General features: G+C 42.6%; 2 protein-coding genes across 5 annotated transcripts in view; one reads left to right on the top strand and one right to left on the bottom strand.

Annotated features, from left to right (window-relative positions):
• The window catches only part of LOC137101381 (MAM domain-containing glycosylphosphatidylinositol anchor protein 2-like), a 68,280-nt gene extending 53,708 nt beyond the window's left edge, over positions 1-14,572 (top strand). For 2 of the 4 annotated variants that reach the window (XM_067479770.1, XM_067479769.1), the window contains exons 11-17: positions 952-1,129; positions 3,381-3,401; positions 3,666-3,821; positions 7,567-7,746; positions 7,916-8,046; positions 8,490-8,589; positions 8,822-14,572. In XM_067479770.1, the coding sequence (XP_067335871.1) occupies positions 952-1,129; positions 3,381-3,401; positions 3,666-3,821; positions 7,567-7,746; positions 7,916-8,046; positions 8,490-8,589; positions 8,822-8,910 (855 nt within the window). In that variant the 3' untranslated portion in view covers positions 8,911-14,572. The remainder of the gene's footprint in view (positions 1-951; positions 1,130-3,380; positions 3,402-3,665; positions 3,822-7,566; positions 7,747-7,915; positions 8,047-8,489; positions 8,590-8,821) is intronic. The other 2 variants (XR_010911043.1, XR_010911042.1) reach the window with 2 other exon arrangements.
• A 5,957-nt stretch (positions 14,573-20,529) lies between these two features.
• Positions 20,530-25,780, bottom strand: LOC137101437 (dehydrogenase/reductase SDR family member 13-like). The gene is made up of 6 exons (XM_067479864.1): positions 25,560-25,780; positions 24,595-24,713; positions 24,322-24,445; positions 22,815-22,987; positions 21,862-22,015; positions 20,530-21,652 (listed from the first exon to the last, which is right to left on the bottom strand). Exons 1-6 carry the CDS (start codon positions 25,684-25,686, stop codon positions 21,393-21,395), a joined length of 957 nt encoding a protein of 318 aa, XP_067335965.1. The 5' UTR covers positions 25,687-25,780; the 3' UTR covers positions 20,530-21,392.
• Positions 25,781-25,835: the final 55 nt, after the last annotated feature.

Below are 25,835 nucleotides of genomic sequence, written 5' to 3'. Positions count from 1 at the left end.
TCTGCAGAACATCCAGCTCAACTGACTCCAGTGTTTAAACTGTTGTTCAGAGGCATCAGACCCGTCTGTTTAAGCTCAACAAGACTTTTTGTCCCTACATTTAACCAAACATGAAATTGGAAACTGGTCCTTTGACCACTGACCTCTGACTCTGTTTGAACTTAAAACTTCTCTTTTTTGGTAAAACAATTATTTTTGACAAAAAACACGTGTCTCGCTCCCTTTTTTATATTCTGTAAAGACAGATTTTAGCTTATTTTACTGTCCTATCTTTTTCTGGTGGCCAGCACAATAGATTTAGATTCAGAAAAACTGAGTCATGATTAGCTTTAGCTGTCACAAATGATGGGAGATGCAGTGTCATGTAAACTGCAGTGACATAAAAAAAACTAAACATGAAGTCACAGCCAAACTTCACCTGTGGACAGAAAAACCATTTCATAATGTGTTAAACACCTCATGACCTCTTTCTGTTACAAATGTGTGTGTTACTCACAGCGTAGTGAGTATGATGAGAGTACGATGAGTGTGTTTGTACCTGAAGCTCCTGCAGCATCAGCCTGGGAATGAGAATAGCTGGTTGTCATGGTAACCTGTCTCTAACTCGAGAGGACAAGGGAGGAAATGCTGATGAGACAAAAAAATGAGCTTCTCTCTACAAATACTAGTTTCTCTTAACCTTTAACTTAGCAGGAATTTACCAGCTTCACCTGAGGCCAGCTTGGTCCAGGTCCAGTTTCTCCTGTAGCCTCGCAGAAGTCTGAGCTCTGACGTCCATGTTTGGTACAGAAATATGCGAAAATTAGTGTGATGTCACAGTTCTACTACCAGAATCTTTAAGTGTCCAGTCTTTCAGCTTCCCTTCATGTGTCCTTGACTTTAGGTGGATCATCCTTGTAAAGTTGAGTCTGCAGGGAGGGAGTTCAGCTTCGTGTCCTCGTTGTGTTTCAGATGGGTCAGTCCCGCTGGTGGGAGCAGGAGATTCCTGTCGATGGAAACATCCGGATCGGGGAGCTGTTGACCTACAACCTGACTGAACTTATCAAACCTGAGTCCTACCTGGTCCGCCTCACCCCCATCACCCGCTTTGGAGAGGGGGACGCCACGGAGCGCATCATCACATACAGCCGTACGTATGACATCATGTTGTGTAGTCACTTAAAGGCCCACTTCACCCATCTCAGCAGCAGATACAGGTAGACTGGTCAGAACTAAGACGAGGATGAATACAAGACAAATACAGAGACATTCTTCATTATAAACTGCTGCAGAGGGACAGTTCACCTTTGAGTAACCAACACTGTCTTCAGGACATGTCTCTGACTGTCCAGCTGAAGGAGCTGTGGAGAGTCTCTCTGTGGAGAGACCTGAAGACAACACAACAGAATAAAATGTGCAAAAAGAGCAGAGGTCTGAGCTGGTAATTAATGGATGTAAATATTTAGTTACAACTCATCTCTGAGCAGGAACTAGTTTGTGTGGTGGAATCTGTTGTAATTTAGTGATGAGTAAATGTCTACGTGAGGACAGACTTTGCATCTTGGCTTTGACCTACAAAGAGCTGGAGCTCACACACACACATACACTGCTTCTCTGTATTTGATATGAAAAACAAAAACACGGAGTGCTGAGATGTCACCCACAGAAATCCTGACAGGAATCTAAGAAAGTAAAATAAAAAATGAAACCAGCAGAACAGACATGAAGTGAGGTTGACAGAGAAACAAACGCGGTGAAGGCTCACAGCAGGAGACGTCGCACAAACGCCGACAACAGAAACCAGGAGGAGACGATCTGAACGTAAACTCGTCTGCTGTGTGACGGTGGGTTGTGATGGACTGTCAGTGAATGCCTCCCTCTCCTCGTCATTAAAACATTAGTTCACACACTGTCAGCTCCCAACGCTGCGGAGGTGAACACCTCCACCTGACACCGCTCAGCTTGGTTACATGATTCTTTGCAGGTCAGCCCCTCGCATTACGTCAACACGTGTCTGTCTTCACGTGTCTGCAGGGATTCACTCTCTCATGCATTTTAAAGCAGCCGTGGACAACAGACACGAATAATGGGGTTTTAACAGATGAAGACAGACTGATTTACTGGCTGACGTGTGATTGACAACATTAATTTTTTTACGTGGTCATTTCAGACATGAATCAAAGACTTTATCAAAAGCTTTAAAATGCAGTTATCGAAACACGGTGTTGAGTTCCCAGTCATTTGAGAGTGAGAGTTAGTCCTCACCTCCTTCAAGGTTATGGAAATGGCTGTCACAATGACAGAAGCACACACACACACACACACACACACACACTATGAGACAGCACCTAGAGCTCATCAATTAGTGCTGGTTGATAACGAAGCTCGAGCTTGTTGCCAAATGAGTCAGCAGCTGTTCACTCAGTCACAGTTTGCTGCAGCTGCACTGACATGTGGTGTAATTATGTTTCACTCTGAACATCTGATCTAGAAAGTGCTGACTGTGTCAAACCTGCTGCTGGTTCATGTGTTTGCATTTCTCTGCTTCCTGTTTTATTCTGAAAGGAAGAGACATAACTTAATGTCTCCATCTTATTGTGGAGGTCAGGATTGGAATGTTTACATTCCTGCTCAGTCCAGTATCATGGTGATGTACTGTCCATACATACAGTACAGACAGTACACACAGCTGTGTACATTTACTCTACTTACTGTATTTAAGTACAGCGGTGCTGCTGCTTTACTTCAGTGTTTGCATTTTCCTCCACTCTGTGTATCTGACAGCTGTAGTTACTCTGCACATTCAGATTCTTAAAACCTTATCAAGTAATACTGAAGCAGCTCTCTGTACATAAAGTACTAAACATATTTAGATACATTCACGTTTTTATTGCTACTCACTAACTTTGCACTTGGATCAAATCTGGAGTGGAAGTGTTCGTTCATGTCATCAACAGCCTGGAGTTCAACAGTATTTAAATACTTTGTTTTTATCAATAACTCGGGGACATCACTTCCTTATTGCAGTAAAACTACTTTTGGACTTTTTACATTTTACAGCATGTGCTTGGTACTTTTATGTTGAGTAAAGAATTTAAAGTGATACTTTTACTTTTAGTGGAGAATGTTTTGGTAAAGCACTTTTACTACTCATCTGCCCCAAAACTATTTGTTTAAAAGATAGATACAACTACACACATAAACACGGAGTGTGTACTGCCGCTTGTTCCTGTATTTGGTTGAATTTCCTCTGACTGATTGCAATTTGGGGGTTAAATTTTCTGACATTTAAATTAATATCAATATCCATCAAATTTTTTTTTGGGGAATAATTATTTCTTATTGACAACGAAGTCTCTTTTTTTACTGGGTTCTAACTGAGTTCTTTTGTTCTTTCACAGCTCCTGTTAACCCACATCTCAGTAAGTACCTGTCTACACTAAAGTTATGAGTAAATGTACAACGTAGATGGAAAATAAAAAGCTCCTGTAGCAGAGCAGTCAGGTTGTGCTCTTCAGCTTTTAAATGAAAAATATCCAGTGGTTTCTGATAAGATCAAGTTTAGAAGACAATGTTTACAGATGCATCAAACAGCTTAAAATTGAACATCTGACGTATTATCAGCTGGAAATAATGGTTTTATATATTGTATTATATGATCTGTGTGTGTGTGTGTGTGTGTTTAGGGGAGTTCCAGTGTGGCTTCGAGGATGAGGCGTTGTGTTTGTTCTCTCAGGACAAAACTGATGTGTTCGATTGGACACGTCACAGTGCGGCCACACGAGACACCAAATATACCCCAAACACCGGGCCGAGCTCAGACCACGCTGGCTCTAAACAGGGTACACACACACACACACACACACACACACACACTTGGAACATCAACCACAGTAAAGCTTCAGTTACATACAGTCCTTACGTTTGTCTTATGCAAGTTGGGTATTAGTTATATGATGCTGATTCTCCAGGGTCAAATTTTCAGAGTTTTGGTTTGATTTTTTCTGTATAAACTGCAAACAAAACATGAGTGATGTGCCGTTCTCCAGTAATATACAATTAGAGAAACATCATTGTCCTTCTTTTACACATTGTGAACTTTGAGTCCACAACACAGTGCCTAAAGGCAAGCTGCTCTACAGAGGGGAGATGGGATGTCACGGTGATAACATGAGCTTTCTTTGGTTTTGTATCAGCGTCTTCACCTTCTGCAGTCGCCATTACTCCAGCCCACGTTCAGGCGTCTCCAAGGAAGTTTTCAGAGCGATTTGACTGCTATAGTGCATCAATCTCCAGACCCTGTGTTTCATCCTCTGTGCTGCTGCAGTGCAGCTACATGAACCAAAATAGAAAGTGTAGGTGGAGCCCTGTGGTCTTCTGCACAGTTAAATTCAGGCTCATGACATGTTAATTAGTGAGCTTCAGAGGAGTTGGAAGGTGGGGTGTGTTGTCCTTGGACAAACCTTTATTCTTTATTCATTCCTCATTGTCATGATGTGGTGATGAATGTGAGGAAAGACCAGGCAGTTCACAGTGACATGAACTGTTACCATCAGGATGAAGGCTCAGGGATGAAGCTCTGTTGAAGAGTCACTTTTCATTCATACATCCCGTCTGATGTTTCTCTGTAAATGTGATGTACTTTGTTGTTAATCCTGAGTCACCACTAATATGAAGACAGTGTCCAAAAGGATGATAAAGGATGTTTAGTTAATTACCGGTAGCTTTCTGTGTGGCAGTAGTGTGACCTTTATCTGGAGAGCTAGTGTCCATCTTTGTCATTCTCATCTAGGAGATGCCACATATACATATCTACATTTCATAAAGACGGTGTTTGTAAGTTACAGAGTTACTGAGAAACCCACACACTTATCTATCACCAGCCACTGTCATTTTCTTATTTGCTGTGTTTTTGTGTGCGAAGCCTGCAGCTCTGACAGCAGCAGCAGAGCTGTGGATTCAAAGTGACACTGGATGCTGATCAGTGTGCCGGACTGATGTGTCGCTGCCTTTCAGGCTGGGCGACGCCCACTCTGAACACAATGAGAGGTGGGAAATAAAAAGCAGCAGCAAAGCCGCCTGAGGAGATGAGTCCTGGCTGACTGAATGAGAGCAGAGTGACAAACACTGCAGAGTTTTGTTCTGCTGCTCATGAAATATATATAAATATATACAGTGTTTGGCGGGGAGGGGGGGCTGTGGCAGGCACTTGTTGAAACTGCCAGAAAAAGAAAATAAAGTCAACAACTGCTTTTAAAAACTGTTGATGTGAAGAAATTAAAACTGTCAGTGGAGCAAATAACATTTCAGGAATTTAAAAGTCAACCGACCGCCCACTGACAGCTGACGCGTCATCAACCATGAAAAGTACCTGTCAGTTAAGTCATCTTTTGTTGTGTTTAGACCATAATTACAAGAAAGCTTTATGTCAACTTCTTAGTTTTGTGTCAGAGTTGGAGCTGATTATAATGTGATTTGGTCTCGTTGACAGTTTGCTTTAAGTTGGACCGGCTCAGTTCAGTCTGGCTCAGTGCGTTCTGAGACTCTGATCTCTACCCATCCGAGCTACTGTAGCTGCTGAAACATTTTTAGGCTGACATCTTGTTTCTTGTAGGAAAGTTAAAACAGACAGAGGGAGACGTACAGTAACTAACTGGTAAATAAATCAGACTTAAGTACATTTTACAAAGATAATCCTCTTCATCCATAATCACACTCTGTTTGGCCTTTTGTGCAGTTATTGTCCATCTTCGTTTTGGTACGTGCACCATTTAGCATCATTTGCATGTTCATCTCTTGCCAGATTTACTAGTTGTTCAGTGAGTCTCCACAGCAGTTTCTGCTTTGTAAAGCTGCACGTTCCTACAATTCTCTGAAAGTTGGGAACAGTCTGTACGACTGACTTGTTCAGGGCTTGGTATGTTTCAGCTCATTATATGTGTGTGTGCAGAGATTATTTGTTACGATTATTACAATTTTTTTATTTCAGGTTAAACCCCGTTGAGTTGTGTGATTTGGTTCTCAGAGACGCCCTCAGCTGCAAAACGTAAAAATAATTACACGAAATAATCCAAGCAACACAGAATATTGAACATATTATCATCACAAACAAACAAATAACAGCTCTCCCACAAACACAATACATCTGGTACAATAGTTCCACAATGGAAATAAAATGTCTTGGAAATATTGTTTTTTATTCTGTCGGGACTGGGTATCTGCAGTCTCATATTTGTCTTCACAACTGTCAAATGAAGTCCATGTATAGCCCTGAAGTAAAGGCAGTGCTAACAGCTATAGCTCGGTAGAATACAAATGATTCTAAAAGGGAAAAACACTCACATATGGAGATTTATGGACATTTCATCACTTGAACACTGTTAAATTGTCACTTTTTTCAAAGGGCTTTGGCAGCAGCATGTTATCAGAAAGCAACGTGTCACAAATACAAACTGACTATCAAGTGAGTGTCAAACAGACTTTCACAGTCTGATTAGAGAGAGACATGTCTGACTGAATTATCTTTGTTCTGTCAACACTCACACTGGATGTGGAAGTAGGCGTAGAAAGTCGGCCTGTCACACGGTCCACTGTGCCCTTAGTCAAAGATAACTTTATCTTGTGTCCCTGAGCTAAAATAGTTTGCAGATAATGATGACAGTTCAGAGCTGAGAGTTTTGTTTGTTAATTTAATTCTTTCTTTTTAAAACCTCGGCGTAAAGAACAGCCAGCTGTCATGCTGAGATTTTCCCAGAAGCTGCAGAATTTTACTTTGACAGCTGAGATTGTTTTAGCAACAGAATGTCTTCAAACTCAGTGTGAGTTATTTTCTTGAGTCGCCATTTTGAAACACGTTAAAGCGTTATGCTGAAGACTGAGACAAGACATAACAAAAGTAGGATAGGGACGATAATACCATGCAGACTCAGGATGGACTGGGATCCAAAGACGTCCTGTTAACCATCGTTATGTAGGCTTCATTAACAAGCTGCTGTCACTGCGGTGGCTGCATGTTTTTCCAGTGGAATTTTACCCATTAGAAAAGCCAAAGGGCTGACTGCTCTGACAATTATGAAGGGGTTCTGGGGGTTCAGCGTCTGGTCGAGAACATCAGGAACTGTGGAATTCTGTTCCTGTTTCTCCTGAAAGTTAGAAAGGTGACGGGGTTGTAGCTGGTATGACACCTGAAGCTCTGCGTCCGTGGATCGACGTGTCTCAGGGCCGTAAACACACAACCGCGGAGTGTGAGTCAAATCCTGTCATCTCACAAGCCGCGTGCTGCAGGGGCTTCGGGCTGCAAGAGGCTAAATAATGAGATGTGATTGGCTGCCAACACCTGGCCATCAGACCCTGCCCTGAAGCACCCAGAGAAACACATTCAGTGAAAATGACAGAGGGAAAGCTCAGTTCTTACTCTGAGCAAATGTTGATCAGTTATTTAAAAAGGAGGTGTTATTAATTCAAACCTAACTCCAATAAGATTCTACTGGCACGAAAATCAAAATGATTATTTACTGTTGGACTGTGAGGAGTGACTCAGTGATCCCTAACATGACCTCTGACCCTGTGTTGTTGTCGTCGTCCCAGGTTTCTACATGTACATTGAGACTTCGAGGCCGAGGCAGGAGGGTGATAAAGCCCGGCTGCTGTCTCCCACCTTCAACATGAACTCCAAGACCTCCTCCTCCGTCTCCTCCTCCTCCCCCGTCACCAACAACCCCACCTACTGCTTAGCCTTCTACTACCACATGTACGGGAAACACATAGGTGAGCAGGACGTGTCTGAGTAAAGATGTTTAATACCTGGAGAAACTGCACAAAGTAATCAATCAGTGAGATTTTATTTAAAAGAATCTTTCTTTTGTCCAGACTCATACTGTTTAAATGACAAACGTCCCTGGTTCTTAACCCGTTACTGTGTGGTTTCTGTCTGCAGGAGCTCTGAATGCGTTCCTGCGTCAGAAAGGTCAGGCCGTGACGGAAACTCCAGTCTGGAGTCTGACTGGAAACCAAGGAAACAGGTGGATACAAGCCAAGGTCAACATCCACCCAACCTCCGCCTTCCAGGTACAAACCACATCCAGGCTCTGAGACTGGGTCCAGATTTTCAGCCTCTGTACATGAGCACTTTGAGATTAGTTTCATTAACATGATTATTGACGTATCAGATTATCATCACTTCTTTATAAAGAATCATAAAAGGGTTGGAACTGCTGCAGACCAAAGTTATTCTCTTCACACTTGTACAGACAAGCATAAAGACATAACATTATACCAAGCGGTCTCTGATATTGATCCTGAACCTACATGTCCTGTAGTCTTTTGGTCAAGTCACTGCAACAATGAATGATTCTATAAATCAACTAAATTAACAGTGAAGGAGTCTGGAAATGCTATGAATCGCTTTTACTGGTTAGTGCCTCTTACTAAAAACGTCCGAGCGACGCTTCCACTGAATAAATAATTCCGACATGTCTGTAGAAACCTTCGGCTGTGTTTGTCTCTGGTAGATTGTGATGGAGGGAATCCGAGGTTCTGGTATCGAGGGAGACATCGCCATTGATGACATCACCATCGAGGAGGGCGAATGTAAAGATCCCCCACCTAACAGTGAGTACAAACGGACCGTACTCCAGTCTTTTCAGACAACTTGAGAAGTGCAGCTATGGAAGTTGGTGGAAGGAGGCAACATCGTGTTCAGTGATCAGATCTCCATTCTTACATATTCAGCTCTGGAGGTTTCCCCAGATTATTAAAACCTGCATGTGGTTGACTAGCATCACCCGACCCACAGTTTGAGGAAACAGCAGTCTCATTAAAGTCTCTTTCTCTCCCCATACAGATCTGAGGTCAATAGCTCCGCCCTCCTCCCCCCATATATGGCCGCTGTGCATCACTTTCAGTTTGGCTCTGATTGACCGACAGAGATGACCCCCCGACTCCACAGGATGCCGCCACCTTTGATTTTTCTGCCCCCTCCATCACCCCCCACCATTTACCCCCCCTCCCCCAGCTACCAAAGACACAGTCAGAGCTTCAGAGATGGACAGCTGAGACACATGAGATCAAAACTTGTAGACGTGAGGTTTGTTGATATCATTGTGCAAAGTTTAAGGGAGCAGTGCAACACTTTACTGAACATTTGTTTCTTCTGGGTTATCACTTCAGCTTAACACAAAATGGAGGTTAAAAATAATTCAACAACTCCAAGTCGGTGTGATGAGGTTAACTAACCTGTTAACTAACACTAGTCAACAGTCCGTCCCACAGGCAGCTGACTCAGCTCACACACTAACCACTGCTAAAACCACTCACAGTTCATCAGCCGTCAGCCGTCTGACCTGCTGCTTCCTGCTGCTGCTCGTTACTTCTGTGTGGCCCAACATGAGGCCCCCGGGCCGTGTCCATAAATTGCGAACCCAATAACCCCCATCACTTTGTGTTAATGCTGATGGGTCCCGCAACAGTAATTTTCTGTACAACTGTGGTAAAGATGTTTGTGCATGTGCTTCCAGTTCCACATTGAGATTTTTAAAGCAGAAAAACGTGTTCACACAGTTTTATCCATGTGAAATATGTGTTTGCATATTTCTGTCTGTGTGAACAGTTTGTTTTGGAATCTGCAGAATTTGAGTGTGTTTTCCAAATCCACCTCCGTGAACAGAGAGGGTCTAAAGTCCCAAACCAGACAAACTGCCATCAGCACGTCGGCTCCACACTTAATTTCTGCGGCTTTGTGCGTCTGCTTCCAGTTTGAGCTTCGTCACTGAAACTCAACAAACAGTGAAACTTTTGATCATTTGGTTTCAGCTCAAACACAGAAAACACAGAATCCTGCACACTGTCCATCACCTGAGCTCATGTTTTGATTTCTAGTTTATCAGCCAAAATTCACACAAGCTGCACCAATGGAGATGTCCCAACTAATATCTTATCTCTTATCTCTAAGGCTGAGCCCAGCTACTCTGAAAAAAGCTGCTTGTATTTGTGATTTCATTCTTCCAGTCACTAACGCCGGAACGGTTGGAACGTGTGCAAGCTTTGCCTTCAGACATCAGTTAGGGTTGAGATAAACTTGCTGTTTGGAGACATAGCAGAGACAATATCAGCATTATCCGTGTCATTGTAGTTTGTGTATGACAGATTCTCCGATTTTTCTTTGAAGCCACTGCTGAGGTTGTTCTTTGCCTGAGGGGGTTCCCCCCACCAACCTTCAGTCACAGGAGGCAACACTCTTGTTCGCAGGGGGGCACGTCATTTTCCCTACACAGGCCCAGCCCCTCTCACCTTGGGCAAGTGTGGAAAAGAAGAGAGTCTAGCCCCTCTACAGGGGCAGTTCTATGTTATTTTCAGACTGGGCCAACCAGGCCCAGTGGTCCAAGGCCCCACCAGACACTTGCTGTCAAGCTCCCTTCCTGGGTCTGGGTCAGGAGGGGGCCCAGATTCCCTACAAAGAAGCAAGAAAATACAGTTTTTTCAAGGTTTTCTAAATCTCTCTTAGTCTGGTGCTTCCTCTGGGTCCACTTTGCCATGAGAGACCTTACTAAAGAGTTTGCCAACAACATATTGTCCAAAAATCACGGGGACACTCAAACAACGGTTTTAACTTTTCAAATCAATTCAACCTTATTCATATAGTCGAGACTCTAAAGATGTATAGAGAGAACCCAACAATTCCCCCTTGAACAAGCCCACGGAAGAAACCTCCAGCAGAACCAGGCTCAGGGTGGACGGCCATCTGCCTTGACCGGTTGGGGTGAGTGGAAAGCGAAGAGAGAAAAGAAAAGAGCAACAAAAGCAACAGTCTACTTTTGTAGACTTCTAGAAAGTTAAATAAATCTCAAGTGACGGACAGTGTGTGAGAATCTTTGGTGTCGGCGTACAGAGTTTTGGATCCTCAGCACTTTCTGGTGACCTTAAAATCGCAACCTGAAGTGTTTAAAATAGGAAGTTCAATCATTTATTTCCCCTCCGCCCAAGTATGCATTTCATCCATCCCCCCTCCCTTTTTTTAACCCCCCTCCACAGATCAGCAGTACTGTACTGAGAGCTGGAGACAGACATTTTTCTGGAGGGGTGGGTGACTTTTTACAGCGGGTGGAACGAGAGAGCTGTATTTTTAAAAGATGCTTTTACTTTGACATCTCTCTGCGGTGGACTGAAGAGAAGAGTTCAACCTCTGCCATGACATCAAGTGCCTTCAGACTCAGAGGAAAAGACCACCGGGCCGAGGACCGTCCCTCAAATAAAATATACAAACTAAATATTTCTGTCTTAAAGACCAGAGAGAATTACGTGACGAACAGAAACATCTCCTGGTCTGAATATGCAGAGAATCCGTTTTTTACTTTTTTTTTTGTTTGTTTGTTTGTTTTGGGAATAAAAATGTTGACGATGAAGATTCTCGTGTGAAAAAGCAGCAGTGAAGAAGAAGCCATGAACAGGAAACAGACTGATTTTTTATTTATTTATTTTTATTTTTATTTTTTACATTTTTAAAAATAACATGCAATTATATGCTGAGGATCTGCGACTGTCTATTTCAGAATAAAGTGACTTCCTGCTGGAGGATTTTGGCTCCTAGCCAATTGGATTCCTGTATTTGATCTCTCAGAACTATTTTAGTATTTCAAAATAAGAGTTTTAAGAAGGCGGCGGAGAATTTGACGCTACCCGAGACCCTCAGTTACCTTAAACTACAAAAACAGCTGGAACTTTTTGGAAAACAAAAAGAAAAATGTATTGTAAAATCAAATCTTATATTGTTCCTCTGATATTATAAAGACAGAGGGAAATATTTACACTTGTCATGTTTGCTCATTCCATTTGTTGGTTTTGACAAGGGTGGCTTTAGTTCAGGTTTCTGCTTTTTTATTTGTGCTTCTTTGTTTTTAGATATGTGGAAAACCATACATTTTTGTTTTTTAACTTGATGGTTTTATTCAGATACACGTCCATCCATTACAAAAAAGCACAAACAGGCAAATTATTTTAAGTAAACAGTTTTGACTAGTAACACATCTGTTCATGCATACAGTAAATACGGAAGCCCATTTATGCCAAGAAAAGAAAAAAAGAAAAAGTGACACAATTTAAGAGATACAATTTAAAAATCTGAGCCAAAACAAAAGTCTCTGAATATTGAATTAATATCTTCTGAAATAAAAAAAAAATCATTATTTAATTTACTCTCATAATCAAGTGTTTGCTCATCGGTAAAGCATTAACCCCTGGGTTGTTTGTTCAATTCCTCCTGGTCACATTCCAAAGTGTCCTTGTGCAAAACACTGAACCCCAAGTTGCCCCCAGTGTGTGCTACTCACTTGTAAGTTGCTTTGTTGATTCTCCTAAATGTAATTACGCATTGTTAATAGATAAAATTCAGATTAATTTGACTTGCTCTGATTATTTGCAAATTATTAATATATATAAACTCAGTTAAGCTTTTTGTAAAGTCACAGGATAATTTGTGTTCTCCATTTTGACCAGCAGTTTGTCCTTTCTTCATTCCTATGAATACATCAACTGTTTTCCTTTTCCTTGGCATAGATGGACTTCCATACGTTCAGTCAAAGAAAAACCCCGTAACTGCCATTTGATTCACGTGGTTTCAAAATATCTGGTAAAAGATAATTGTGAGAAAACACATTTAAAAATAAAGTTCAGCAACCACCGTGTGTCTGCTGAGATATCAAATCACTCAGTCTTTAAAATGTCTTTCCAAATGACAACGGTTTTATTAGAGATGGTTTCTCCACTACATGGTAATAATAACACATTATTTGAAAAATTGATTTCCATCTCAGCCACTTTTCCAGTGGTTCACTGGTAATAAGCTTTGATTCAGCAGAGAATCCAGACAATGACTTACTCCCACAGATAATTATCAGTTTGTTTAAATGTTTGGGTGACTTCTCTTCTTTCTGCAGGTTTTTCCACTGCAGCTCTTTGTGATGACTGTTTTTATTAGAAGCGTTAGCATCACACCAAAGGGCAACTTCACCATTTTCCTCCCCATGGCTTTAGTTTGGGGTGTAAATTTGAAATAAGCTGCCGTTTAACAAGTAGAAACTAGATTGTTCTGCACTGCTCTCAGAAAACCTTTTCTCAACAATTTAAAGGTAATTTTGTATGGAAACAAAATGAAAGAAGATATGAAATATTATCATTTATTGATTGATCAATTGATTTATGTCCTGGCATACAGTAAATTGTTTTTTATAAAATTGGGACACAATGAAGAAATTTAGCAGATGACAGACAACTGTAGTTTTTTTAAGTGTTTTTCTTATTTATAAACATAAAATTTCTATTACAAAGGTCTATCCATGTTCTAAATTCTTATTTTATTCTGAAATTAATTTTAAAAAATAGAAGTACAGTTAACCTTAACCTAAATGTTTTTCTAAAAGTCAAATAAAAGCAGTGACAAATTCATCTCTCTGCCACTAAGAATGATTTTTGCTATAAAAAGGACAAAACGCATTGGATGCATTTTTAATTTAATAGTTATATTAAATAGTCCAGTACGACAGTATGTGATTTCTCCATTTCACAACAGCATCAGTTGTTTCGGATGTTCAAAGCTTCATCTGACGACTCTCTGCAGTGGAAAAACACCAGGCAGTTTTTTTGGGGGGGGGTGGGGGTGTTAAAACTAAAACTTAAAAAAAAACACTGACTGAGTGGTCTTGTGAAGAAAGATATTTTTTATAACAGATTATTCTGCAATAGATTCTCAGATCAATTGGCCCGACTGACTCTGCGTTTTATTGTAATTATCATTATAATGGTTATGTTAATAAATACACTTCCAAATGCAGCTGTTATTGTTCTGTGTGTCTGTAGTATTTGCATCTGTGTGTGTGTTCACCACACTGTGGGGACCAGCTCCCATCAGTTACAAACTTCTCTCTGCCTCTGAGAAATGTGTGGAAATTGTGGACCTGTGGGTTTGTATTTGATGAGATGATTCAAAGGGCATCTCTGCTCCCATCGCCCCCCAAGTTAGGAATCAACTTAATTTTCAGTTATAGTTTCAGAATTGGCCTCCAACAGAGGATATGAAGGTGATAAAAACTACATTCTCCTCACAAGGGACGAATAGCTTCTTGTTTCTCATTAACCCTGATTGTTTTCATCTGACCCTCCTGGTATTTACGCAGCTCTCCACACCGTTTGCTGCCAGATCATCTCTCCTTCTTCCTCCGTGAACATTCCTGTGCTCATTCCCCTTCCATGTCCTACCTGATCCTCATGTTTGGACAACATGTCTCATGTCTCTCACTTATGTTTTGGTCTGAGGTTTACTTTCCCGTTTGTCTCTGTGTCTAGGTTTTGTCTTTGTTATCGCTGCTTGTTAGGCCCTGGTTTTATGTGTGAGTGTTCATCCTTCAGTCTGTCAGCGCTTTACGTTCAGTTTATTCGTGTTTGCCCTGTAGTTACTGAGTTACTTCCCTCGTACTGTTATTTAGTTTGTCTTTCCCCCCAGTGTGTTTAGGTTCATGTTCTGTTTTACGTTAATTATTACTTCGTGTTTTATTCCTGACCTCCTCCTGAAGTGATTTTGAGTTGTTTACCTTTTGTTAATAAACCCCCCTTTTACATTTCAAACCTCCTCTTGCCTTCTCTTTTCAGGTCCTGCTACAATTAATTATAGACTTAGAAAAGTGTGACAGTGCTCATGTTTCCGCACGCTGGCTCCTGGCAGCACTGTTCTGAATGTATTGGAGCTTTTGAAGGCACCTTCCAGAGATCCCAATGAGGAGTGCATTGCACCTTTTGAGGTGATCCTGGGTGTAAGACAGCTTTTTCCAGGACCTTTGACAGGAATGGAAGTGTTAGTGATTGGACCATAGTTTGCCATAACTTCAGGATCCAGGGAGGTTTTTTTTAGATGTGGTGTAAATATTCAGTTTTCAGTGATGTTGGGACTTGGCCGCTCTTGAGACAGTAATTAATGATGATGGTGATAAGGGGGCTTATGTTTGAGACGTTAGCATTTTCCAGGGGAATCGGGAGAGGGTCCAAGGTGCATGTTGAGGGTCTCATTCTTTGTATGATACCCTCAACTTCTCACTGTGGTAACTGAAAAATGTGACTGACAGCCTTCTGGCCTTGAATTGAGCAGGTCTAGGGGGACTGGAGAGACAGTGAGTAGCGGATGGTGTCCACCTTAGTGGTAAATGTGCAATAAAACTGCTCCTCTGTGTGATTGCTGCTAGTGTGGGTTTGAGGTTTGAGTAGATGATTTATTATGGAACAAAGTTGGTGCTCTGGAGCAGTTTTTTAGATGTTCTCACTGGGCTGTTTTATGGACAGTTAAGTTGGTTGAAACAAAGCGACGCTCGAGGGCTCACTCAGCTGTTTTCATCTGTCACAGCTCACTTGTAAACACGCTGCAGATTTGGAGAAAGTGACCCCTCGTGATCTAACAGGAACGTTGGGCCATTGTTGTAGTAGTTCACTGACTGAGGAGAGTTTTGGGACAATAGAGATTTTTGATGTCAGCATTCAAACGAGAGAGATTTATGTTTCTCAGATTCCTGAAATGGACACAGTGGACACCAGTGATTTAAAGGTTTCAGGTTGAATAAAATATGATCAAACTACCTCCTTAATGCTGACGATTAACACAGCTCTGACCAAACAGAAGTCACCTTTAGAAACCTGATCTTCACTATTTACAATGTGACATGATATAACCAAACTTCCACACTGGCCAGTGTTGGAAATCAGAGTTCTGCTGGTAAATGAAATTTTCTTTTCCTAAAATGCTGAGTGAGTGACAGCACCAAATGAAACCAGCTAATGAGAGTTGGTGAACAGCTCAGAAAGAACTGAATGAGAAACTTCAGCGATTTGGGTGGAAATGACACAGACCTGCCTTATATGACGAGACTGACGGAGCTAAAATAAACCTAATTTAAAACACAGCCTAACATGTTTGGTATCTTTGGAAACTTTTTTAATGCCACTAGAATTTAAAATAAAGTGAGAGTTTGAACAAAAGTCACATGACTTCATACAGATGGAGACAGATGTGTCCTACAGCGGTGCAGTGATGAGGTTGTTATGGATTTACTGTGTCTGAAACCAGCCACAGGTACGAAGCAGTACACACTCCGATTACTGCTCACCTGCAGTTGGTGACATCAACGCTGGGTTTTCACCATCGACAGTACGTACAGATTGATGACTGACAGCTCTTCAACAGTGAATAAACCAAAAATCGTGTGGTCTCTGTCAGTGAATGAGCCAAATGTAAAATCAAGCAAATGTCTCCCAAAAGTGGTTCTGTTCTTTTTGTCAGATACTATCAAACTGCTTTTTGTGCAACTGGTCAATTTTGTGACCAGTTACTTTTTAATTATTAGCCATTGGGTATTTGATGATGTCTCAGTATGATTGACAGCTTTGATTGACAGTCTGTAGCCGGTCAGCTAAAGTCTGACATTAGCAGCAGGTGCTAATGCTGACTGTAACCACACTTTGCATGTGAGTCCTGTCTTTGTGTCACAGCCAACAAACGTAACCAGCTTCTTGTTAAAAACAACTTACTCATCTAGAAGAATAGTTAAGGTGACTGCTGGTTATCATGTAGCTTCCCACTGCGGCTCTTCTGCTCTCTGTGCCTCCATCTCTGGGCTAGAGAGACGCCCTCAACGCTACAGCGCAGAATCTTCTTTTCCTTTGTGCTGTTTCATTTCAGGGGTCTCCACAGCGAATCATGTGCCTCCATCTAACCCCGTCCTCTGCATCCTCTTCTCTCACACCAACTAACTTCATTCCTCCCTCACTACAGATGACACACCGAGTCCCCTCCTACCTGTCTCCCTGATCACATTAGCTGTAGAGGTCCAGTCATCTGGAAGCACTTCCTGACCACCTAGAGTCTGTCTCAGCTCCTCACTGAAAACATTCTTCCTTTTTCAACTTCCACCTCTTCGTCCTCTGCTCTGCCTTTGTCCTCTTCATCTTCCTCACCACCAGCATCATTTTACACACCACCATCCTGTGTTGTCTGGCTACACTCTCCTCTACCAATACTTTGCACTCACTTTCAGCAACATCTACACAAGATGTCGTCCACCTGAGTGCTTCTACCTCCGCTCTTATACGTCACCCTATGTTCCTGCCTCTTCTGGAAGAAAGTGTTCACTACAGCCATTTCCATCCTCTTTGCAAAGTCTACCACCATCTGTCCTTCTGCGTTCCTGTCCTGAAGACCAAACCTGCCCATCACATTCTCATCACCTCTGTTCTCTTCACCTACATGTCCGTTGAAATCTGCACCAATCACCACTCTCTGACCTCTGGGGAGGATCTGCATCACTTCATCTAACTCACTCCAGAATTTCTCCTTGTCTTCTAACTCACATCCTACGTGTGGAGCATAACCACTAACAACATTGAACATCACCCCTTCAATTTCCAGCTTCAGACTCATCAACCTGTCTGATTCTCTTATCACCTCTAGAACATTCCTCACAAACTCCCCTTTCAGGATAACTCCTACTTCATTTCTCTTCCTATCTGACCCATGGTAGAACAACTTGAACCCTGCTCCTAAGCTTCTAGTCTTGCTACCTTTCCACCTGGTCTCCTGGACACACAGTTTATCCACCTTCCTTCTCTGCATCATGTCACCAACTCTCTATCCTTCCCTGTCAGAGTCCCAACATTCAAAGTCCCTGTCAGTCCTACATTCTTAGCTTTACTCTTCTCTTTGTGCCTATGAACAAGCCTTCCTCCTCTCCTTCGACCAACAGTAGCCCTAATCCCATCGGCACACTGTAGGTCAACAGCACCGGTGGCAGTCGTTACCCTGGGCCCAGACCGATCAGGTAAGTCAGAAGACACTGGCTTGTGCCACCTTGTGGTTGCAGAATCTGGTTCCAAAATAGCAACATGGCCACTCCCATAACTGCGGTTCAGTGACGCCCAGTTTGTATAGTGGCAGAAGGTGGGAACATGCCGTCCATTTTTAATATTACATAATGATTAGTTATTACTAAACATTAGTTATCATTAAGAATTTACATCCACCACCAAAAATATTGAACTGTCAATTGACTGAAGCAATTAATAAATAGTAAAAGTAGTAGCTCAATTGAAACTTAAAATGTTGTTGGATAATAATAAATGTAAACAAAGATTTTATAAACAAGAACCTCAAATTATAATGTGCTATGACAACAAAGGCACTCAAACCTCCACAAAGAGACTTTAGGGGTCTTGCTTCTGCTAAGGAAGGCGAAGGGTGGGGGGCCCATTGTCATTTTTGTACAGAGAAATATAATAGTTTTGTTTTCCCATTTTTATTTTCCTTCTTCAGAACTGTGCCCAGTCCTTAGTCTGCCCCTCATTCAAAGGTCCTATTTCTATAGGATCTGTATTGGATCTGTAAATAATATAGTTGCTCCAGCTTCCAAACAACTGCATTATAGTAGAATCCCGAATGATTAGAGGTAAAAAAAAAAAACAGACCAGGGTTTATCCATCTGTAAAAACACTGGATTTTCTTTGTTTTAATGAAGATCCAAGTTGTGGACTCTCAGGTTTGTGTCCTGACTGAGCTGCAGCAGCTGTGGATGATTTGTGTTAGTTAACACAGGAAATAGAATTTATAGTCCTAAGGGATCTGCTTAGAGTCGGACCATTTATCAGCTCTGACACTTTGCTGTTGCCTGAACGTCTTCAGACCGAAGCCGCTGCCGTGTTTATCACTGGCCTTTATTTACTGAATCCAGCCTGGCTCCACAGCAGCCTAATGGCCCCCATTCATCATCCCTCAATTGATTTTCTATTGCAGCTGCAGTGTTTAAGCAGATCAGAACCGGGCCGGTCTATTTTCTGGAGTAGATATAAGTGCGTGCATCAAAACCCTGAGGAGGAAACTGCGGTAATGTGGAGGGTGGAGACTGACTTTTTGATTCCTGTTCCCTTCCATCAGTCCTGGTTCGTGCACTCGTGGTCTCGTGAGAAATGTTACAAAAATCAACTGTAAGCTAAATCTTTGATTGCGGTTTGCCTTTGCACGTTTTCACCAGACTCAACACGCTGGAGCTGTTTCTGGTGTTTTGCATATGTGACTCTGCAGTAGCAACTGTGGCCACACAGTCACCAGAGTTAGGAACTTACATTTTATAACCCGTTTTAAACCCCTTTCATTTTCTGTATTTTATACAGTTTTTGAACATTTAAATAGAAAAGAAAACATCAACATTTTTTACTCATCCTCTATTTGGATTTCATATTTGAGCATTAAAATATGAAACAGACTTGTTAATTAAGGTGGTTGTTATCAATGCTTGTCCTTGTTGGAACCAAGCAGGATGTTAGTCCTTGAGAATTTACCACAGTTTCCCGTCCCCTCTGCTCCAGGCTCCTGTTCTTTGGGCCGCTCCACCAAGTGGGTTCAGCTCATTCAATGTAAATGAAACAAGTCAAAACAGAGTCCGAAATCAGACTGCAGAAGAGTCCTTTGTCCCCCTCTTTGTCTCTGTGACCTCTGAATGTCTCTGCTGAAGTATCTCACCTCACTCCTCAAACATTACTCACACTCACGATTACTCCCGATTTTGATAATCTTCATCTTCAGAGGCAAATATTGTACTTTCATTTAATTTCAGAGAAAACTGTGCTTTAATATTACGATTTATAAATTAAAATATTGAATCAGACTCTATTAGACATATGTATGATCAATTTTCATTCACTTTTCATTTACAAATCCCTATGACTTGCAAGCGCAAACTGCTTCAACTTTTGCGTCAATTAACAGACAACATCATGTGAGGTCATAAAGTGATGCTAACACATCCTGATGTTTTTTCAAAGTCAAAAACCCAAAACAAAACAAAGAAAAAATGGCTTAAATTTTGCTGATAAATGGTCAGTTGATAGAAAATTTGATAATTTCAGCTGCATCCTGGTTGGTTTCTAGGCGTCTGATGGACCTGACATACAGTGTGGGTACAAGGAGAAGGTTAATGAGGAGGTTAAAAGGGGCCACGACCAGGACCGTTAATAAATTGGTGCTTTCATGCAGCCTCATGCCAACAGCACAAACCAGACTGAGTCTTGATTCGACGAACAATCAGCATCAACTTCTTTTATTGCGTCTGATTGTTGAGTCCAGCCAGCAGCTTATTGATGGAGCTCGGAGAAGATAAGACTGTGTCCATGTTCACAGGCTGCAGAAACCAGGGAGAACACTGAGGTCACACAGAACGTTGGCCCAGACTCAAAGTCAGTTCTGTGCAGCACAAGTTTATATACAGTAGATTGAGACACAATGTGTAATTATGTGTCAAAACCAAGCTTGTGATAATAATAGTATCAAGTATAATAACTGATTCACCAGAGGAAAGAAATCAACTGGTAACAGTTTGAATGGAGTTTGGCGACATTTCACATCACACATTCAATAACACTCTGCTTTATGGCGCTTTACAGCAAACCCCATAGGAAATGTCCTGAGTTTAGGAAACGCTGCCTTCAGTGGCATGTTTACAGTCCAGAGACTGGGCCTCAGCAAAACTGTGATGGAGCTTTTTGTTCATGTTTATTGGTTGCATTTAAAGAAAAACAGATCCTCAACATAAATTAATGAAAACAGGATGTATGTTCCCATACAAATCCCAAAATAAAGAACCTTTGAACCTGTGTAGTCTCTCTGCAGAACTTCATTTAAAAAAAGCAAGTTTCTGCATTTCTTCCTAGTGAGAATTATGATGCGATGCCTCCATCTGGTGGATCTCAGTTTAAAGTACGAGCACGAGGGAAAATAAGGCAACGGGAATTGATGAATGAATTAATCAGGCCTTGTTTACACTGCACGTAGCAAAGCTTTGGTGGGGTTTTTAATTCATAAGAAGGTTTGACTGACACTCCGTCAAGTCCTTCTTCGTCCCTGGCTGGATCAAATGGGTTCAGTTTACAGAAAACATGAAGCAGCGGCACTTGTGCTCATGTGGTAAAAAAGGCTATGAATTGAAACAACACCTGCTGAATGGTGTTCACCACTCTGGTTCACAGAGCCACAGTTCAGTGACTGAATGAAACTCAGCTTACTGTCCAGACTGAGAGAAACCCACCACATGTGCTCAGAGTACTACACCTCTGAGCAAAGATACTTTGTAAACATCCACCTTTGTTCTACAGTAATACTAGATTACTACTGCAGTTCACCTGCAGGGGGCAGCGTGCACTAGTCAAAGTCCTGTCTCCTTGTGTGGTCCTCACTCTGCTCTCACCAACATCACTAAACACTCTGGAGGTCATTTTCCAGTAACAAGAAAAAAAAAAAAGAAAAACCAACACACTTTAAATATAGTTCCTAGTACTTTTACATTGAACCGCAGGTTTTAACAGGAAGTGGTCATTGATCCATTTAAGGTCAGTCCATCTTAAGACAGCTCACAGAGTCTCTCGCTGATCTCCCACAGTTTTCGGGCCACGGCGTCATCTCGGCCCCGGGCACAGACCTCCTGTGGGGCGCAGCAGGAGAAATAGCATCCACTCAGAGGTTCGATTCCCTCCTGCAGGGCACAGTGCAGCGTGGTCTGAGCTCCAGCCTCTGGGTCCAGAAAGAGCAGCCGGGCCACAGGCTCGATGAAGACTTTCTGCCACAGACTGACGTGTCTGGACAGCTCTGTGTGGACGATACCTGCAGGAGTACAGAGTGGAGAGACACGTGGTTCAAAGTTGAGGAAGACTAGGAACTGAAGAACCAAAGGCCAGCTGTGGACTCGTCATCACAAAAAATAAGAATAAAAAAATAAATTACACTTGGTAGACGAAGGTTTCACAAGGTAAACACAAAATCACATGACTCTGTAATTACACTGTCTTTAGTTAGTAGGTGGAGTGTCCTACCTGGGTGGACGCTGTAGCAGGTGACGTTGGTTCCTTTCAGCCTCTTGGCAAGTTCATGTGTGAAGAGCACGTTGCACAGTTTGCTGTTGCAGTAGGCCTGGAAGAACTGCCAGCTGTACGTACCTGTGCCCAGGTGTTTGTTCACCGCCAGATCCTAAAAACACACAGAGTACTTCATCAGCACTGGTTCACCGGACGGTCAGCGACGTCACCTGCCTGTCATCCCACACAGGCGCAGTGGACGACATTATCTGTCCAGGTGATGACAGACTGAGGCCTCGAGCTGCAGGTGTTTTCTGCAGTGATCAGGTTTTTCCTGAGTGAGGTAAACATGACGTGTTAAACCTCTACTGATGGGTCAGGTCACATGGGAACTTTTAGCAGCTGTGCAGGGAGAAAGAACGACCCATCGGTGCAGAGGGGGGAGCAGCATCAGTCCTGCTCTATGTAGACCAGGCAGATACTGAGACAAATATGTCCCCAAATATTCAAGCATGTAGCAGAGTTCCTGCAACCGATTATGTGACGCTGCAGCTCTGCAGCAGCAGAAGGGGACGTGCAGGGTTCAGAAATCTCAGACAACGTGTCCGGATTTTTTGTGTCTCTGTGCACAGGCAGGTGTCACAGTTCTTTACATGTGGCCTCAGGGCAGAAGTTGTCTCGTGCGAAGAAAGTGTGTGAGAGTTCATGTGAGTTCACGACACACCTGAAGAACCTGTCACAACACTGAGCAACACAATGTTCTGTTCTGATCGAGTCACATGTCCAAACACTTCACATACTGTAATAACATTTAGGTTACACACCTCAGTGCCTGATCAGCACAAACACAAAGGATTTGTAGTTCGTTCTTCTGTTTTTTGTTACTGGGATGTTGGGTCATCAACTAACTGAACAGTGGACAACTAGTGACAGAAAGTACTGCGCAGCACTGACTGAAGGGTGAACTTCACCTCGAAGTCGATGTGTCCCCAGCGATAGGCCATGGAGGCCAGCGTGACCACTCGCCCTCCTCCCGACTCCTTCAGACGCTCCAACAGCAGGCAGGTCAACAGGAAGTGGCCCAGGTGGTTCACCCCGAACTCGATGCCGAAACCGTCCTCTGTCCGTCCATCGGCCACCAGACCTGCAGCACAGGACAAGATTAAAGCTGCAGGCTGTGTCCAGCTTCATGTTACCTGTGGACAAAGTACTGAGACCGTGTGGTCAACTGTGGGCCTGTTGTGACAGATCAAAAAATTAGTAAACCCACTCAAGTTATGAAACGTCTTAAAAATGCTAATAACGGGATTTATGAGAATATGTGCTGGCAGCCGGCTGAGAAAACTGATATAAATGTCTATAGATAATTGTTCCAGTTATCTGTCCTTTGTTCCACATTTTCTACCGGTTTTTACGGTGAACTTTCTGATCCGAGTCATCTTCTGATTCCAGGAAGACGGAGCCTCATTCACCAGGACAAGTTCTTCTTTGAATTGTAAGAAAGTCTTTCTTGATTCTTGATGTTTTCTTAAACTGCAGAAACTGTTCCCACAGTGATGAAGCCATTAATGCCTCAGGAGAAAAGGGCATGAGAAAATCTAAAGCTGAGGAAGAACCGGACCTCGAACCGCAGGAGCACTTCAGTAATTCTGAAGTGCTGCAAGAAGTCAACAGCGAACGAGCAATCACATACTCATTGTAGTTTCTTTCCTCACCCAGGCAGGATCCATGGTTTGTCCCTGGAATGGTCCAGATCTGGCAGACCAGAAGAAATATTGGAGCCTAAGTTCTTCAGAGCAGCTGGCGAACGAGGCTCCTTGTTGTTTGAACTGACTCAGGTGATGATGATTAAATCCTCAGGTGTGGCAGGTCTCTGGCATTGTACCTGCTGCTCAGTGACACACCTGAATGATGCAGATAACAATGTGTGATCTCAGAGTCCTGGATCTGGTTTTCTCACAAGGTTCCTCTCATAATGAACACGTTCACAGAATGAGACATTTCCATCCAGACGTCAGAACTTTAACCAGATCTCAGAACAATCGGAAAGAAAACGAGTGATTGAGCTTGTTTCCTTCCTCGGCCTCAGGTGACAGGAGACTTTAAGACAGAGCTCCAGAACGGAACAGAACGTTTCTGAGACGCGACAGATTCCACTCAGTCAGTTACATTTTAGAAAGACAACAACTTTTCCACCTCAGCAAAGTCTGTAAGTGTTTGGGGCCAAACACAAACGGTGGCAGACACTCAGAGACGACGTGAAAAACAGTGTGGACTTCAGAGACAAACACCACTATAATCTGTTCTGATAATCAATGCAGAGCAAAGCTGGTCTGTTTGTTGTCCAGAATCTGTGGTCAGACCACATCTACAGCCTCTGCTGCTCTTTACACCACATGTTCAATCTAGTCCTTTTGTGAGTTTCTGCAGCATTTTGTTAAAACGTGTGTCTGTGTGTGTGTGTGTGTGTGCGTGTACCAGCATTGTTGATGAGCAGGTCCAGTCTGGACTCAGATTTCAGGAAGTTTTCAGCAAACCAGCGGACAGACTTCAGACTGGCCAGGTCCAAATGCATATAGACCACATCAGTACTTCCTGTGTCCTGGAAAAACAAGATCCTCATCATTTCTTGCGTCCTCCTGTTTGTTTAAGCTTTTCAAAAAGTGCAGTGACACTAAGCTGCAAATTCAGAAAGAAGCTCTGACTGTGTGCGTCTCATGTACAACTGTCCGTCCTTGTGTCCGTTCCTACCTTTTGTATGTCTGCAATGGTGGCCTGGGCCTTGTCCCGGTTTCGGCAGGCCAGGATCACCCTGGCTCCCTTCCTTGCCAGGTGCAGAGCTGTGGCTTTACCGATGCCGGTGTTTCCTCCTGCAACACGAGCACAGCCACGTGAAACAGTGACGGTAACATAACAGGAACAATGGTGGTGCTCGTGGGTCAGACCGAGCTCCCTCTGACCCGTTTCTGCCGGATTCAGATGCTTCTTCAGCAGCATCACCCCCCAACATTCGAATACGTTTCACTTTAAATGAGCTTCATTAATTTAACGTTTTTATGTGTGATGCATTCAGAGTCACAGCTGTAGAATGAAGACGTTAGATTTCTACACTGATGCACATTTAATGCTTGTTAAAAGATGATGATGATGATGATGATGATGGACAGGCAACCACCTTAAGAGTCAGGAGTGACTGAGCTACCGATCGTTGATTGATAAATCAGATAATTCTTCTCCCTATGCAGCTGGAAATGTGTTTTCACCTGGACTTGGACGTAAATACGCAGCCTGGAAGAATTGTAATGATTCTAAAGATTCAAACCATTTTCAGCTTCTGAGTTTGGACTTTATACGCTGCCAACAGAAGACTTTTCGTTTTTATTATTAGAAACAGTAAAAAGTTGTCAACTTCATGGAAGTTTGTAATTAACGTTTACACAGTTTTTATGATTATTTTTTAAACCGAGAATAAAACAATGACGTGTTTTTGATCATTTCATTTACTGTTTTCTTTCCCTTAAACGAGCTGAGCAGCAAACTTAACATGTATCAGTTCACACTACGTTCATGGAAACACTTTCTCACTGTAGAAGCAGAAGAGGTGCTTTGATTTTCTGAAAGTAAAGTTTAACATGCTGATTTGATTATTATGTGCTCAGATTCAAATGAATCGTGTCTGAACTGGTTAAACCGTAACCCCGCCCCCTGAGGCTCACCTGTGATGACCACCGTCTTTCCGGCGACCGCCGCGTTCCCTTTACATTTGGACCTTTTGAAGAGGGTCTGAGTGAGGGCGATGTAGCCCCCCAGCAGCACGCCGGCCAGCAGCAGCAGGTGAAACATAGTTTGCCGCGGCACGTGGACAAGCAAACCTGAGAATCACGAGCTGAGCGCTCTCATTTATACACCTGGAGGGACTCACCTGTGGGACCTGTTCCGCAGGTGAGACACAATTCGTCCCGGTGCGACCGGTTTTGAACACTTTTCTCGTC

The sequence above is a fragment of the Channa argus genome, chromosome 16 (assembly GCF_033026475.1).
Source record: "Channa argus isolate prfri chromosome 16, Channa argus male v1.0, whole genome shotgun sequence".
NCBI lineage: Eukaryota > Metazoa > Chordata > Actinopteri > Anabantiformes > Channidae > Channa > Channa argus.
Note: the sequence above shows the minus strand (reverse complement) of the source record. Positions and strands in the feature narration are given on the sequence as shown.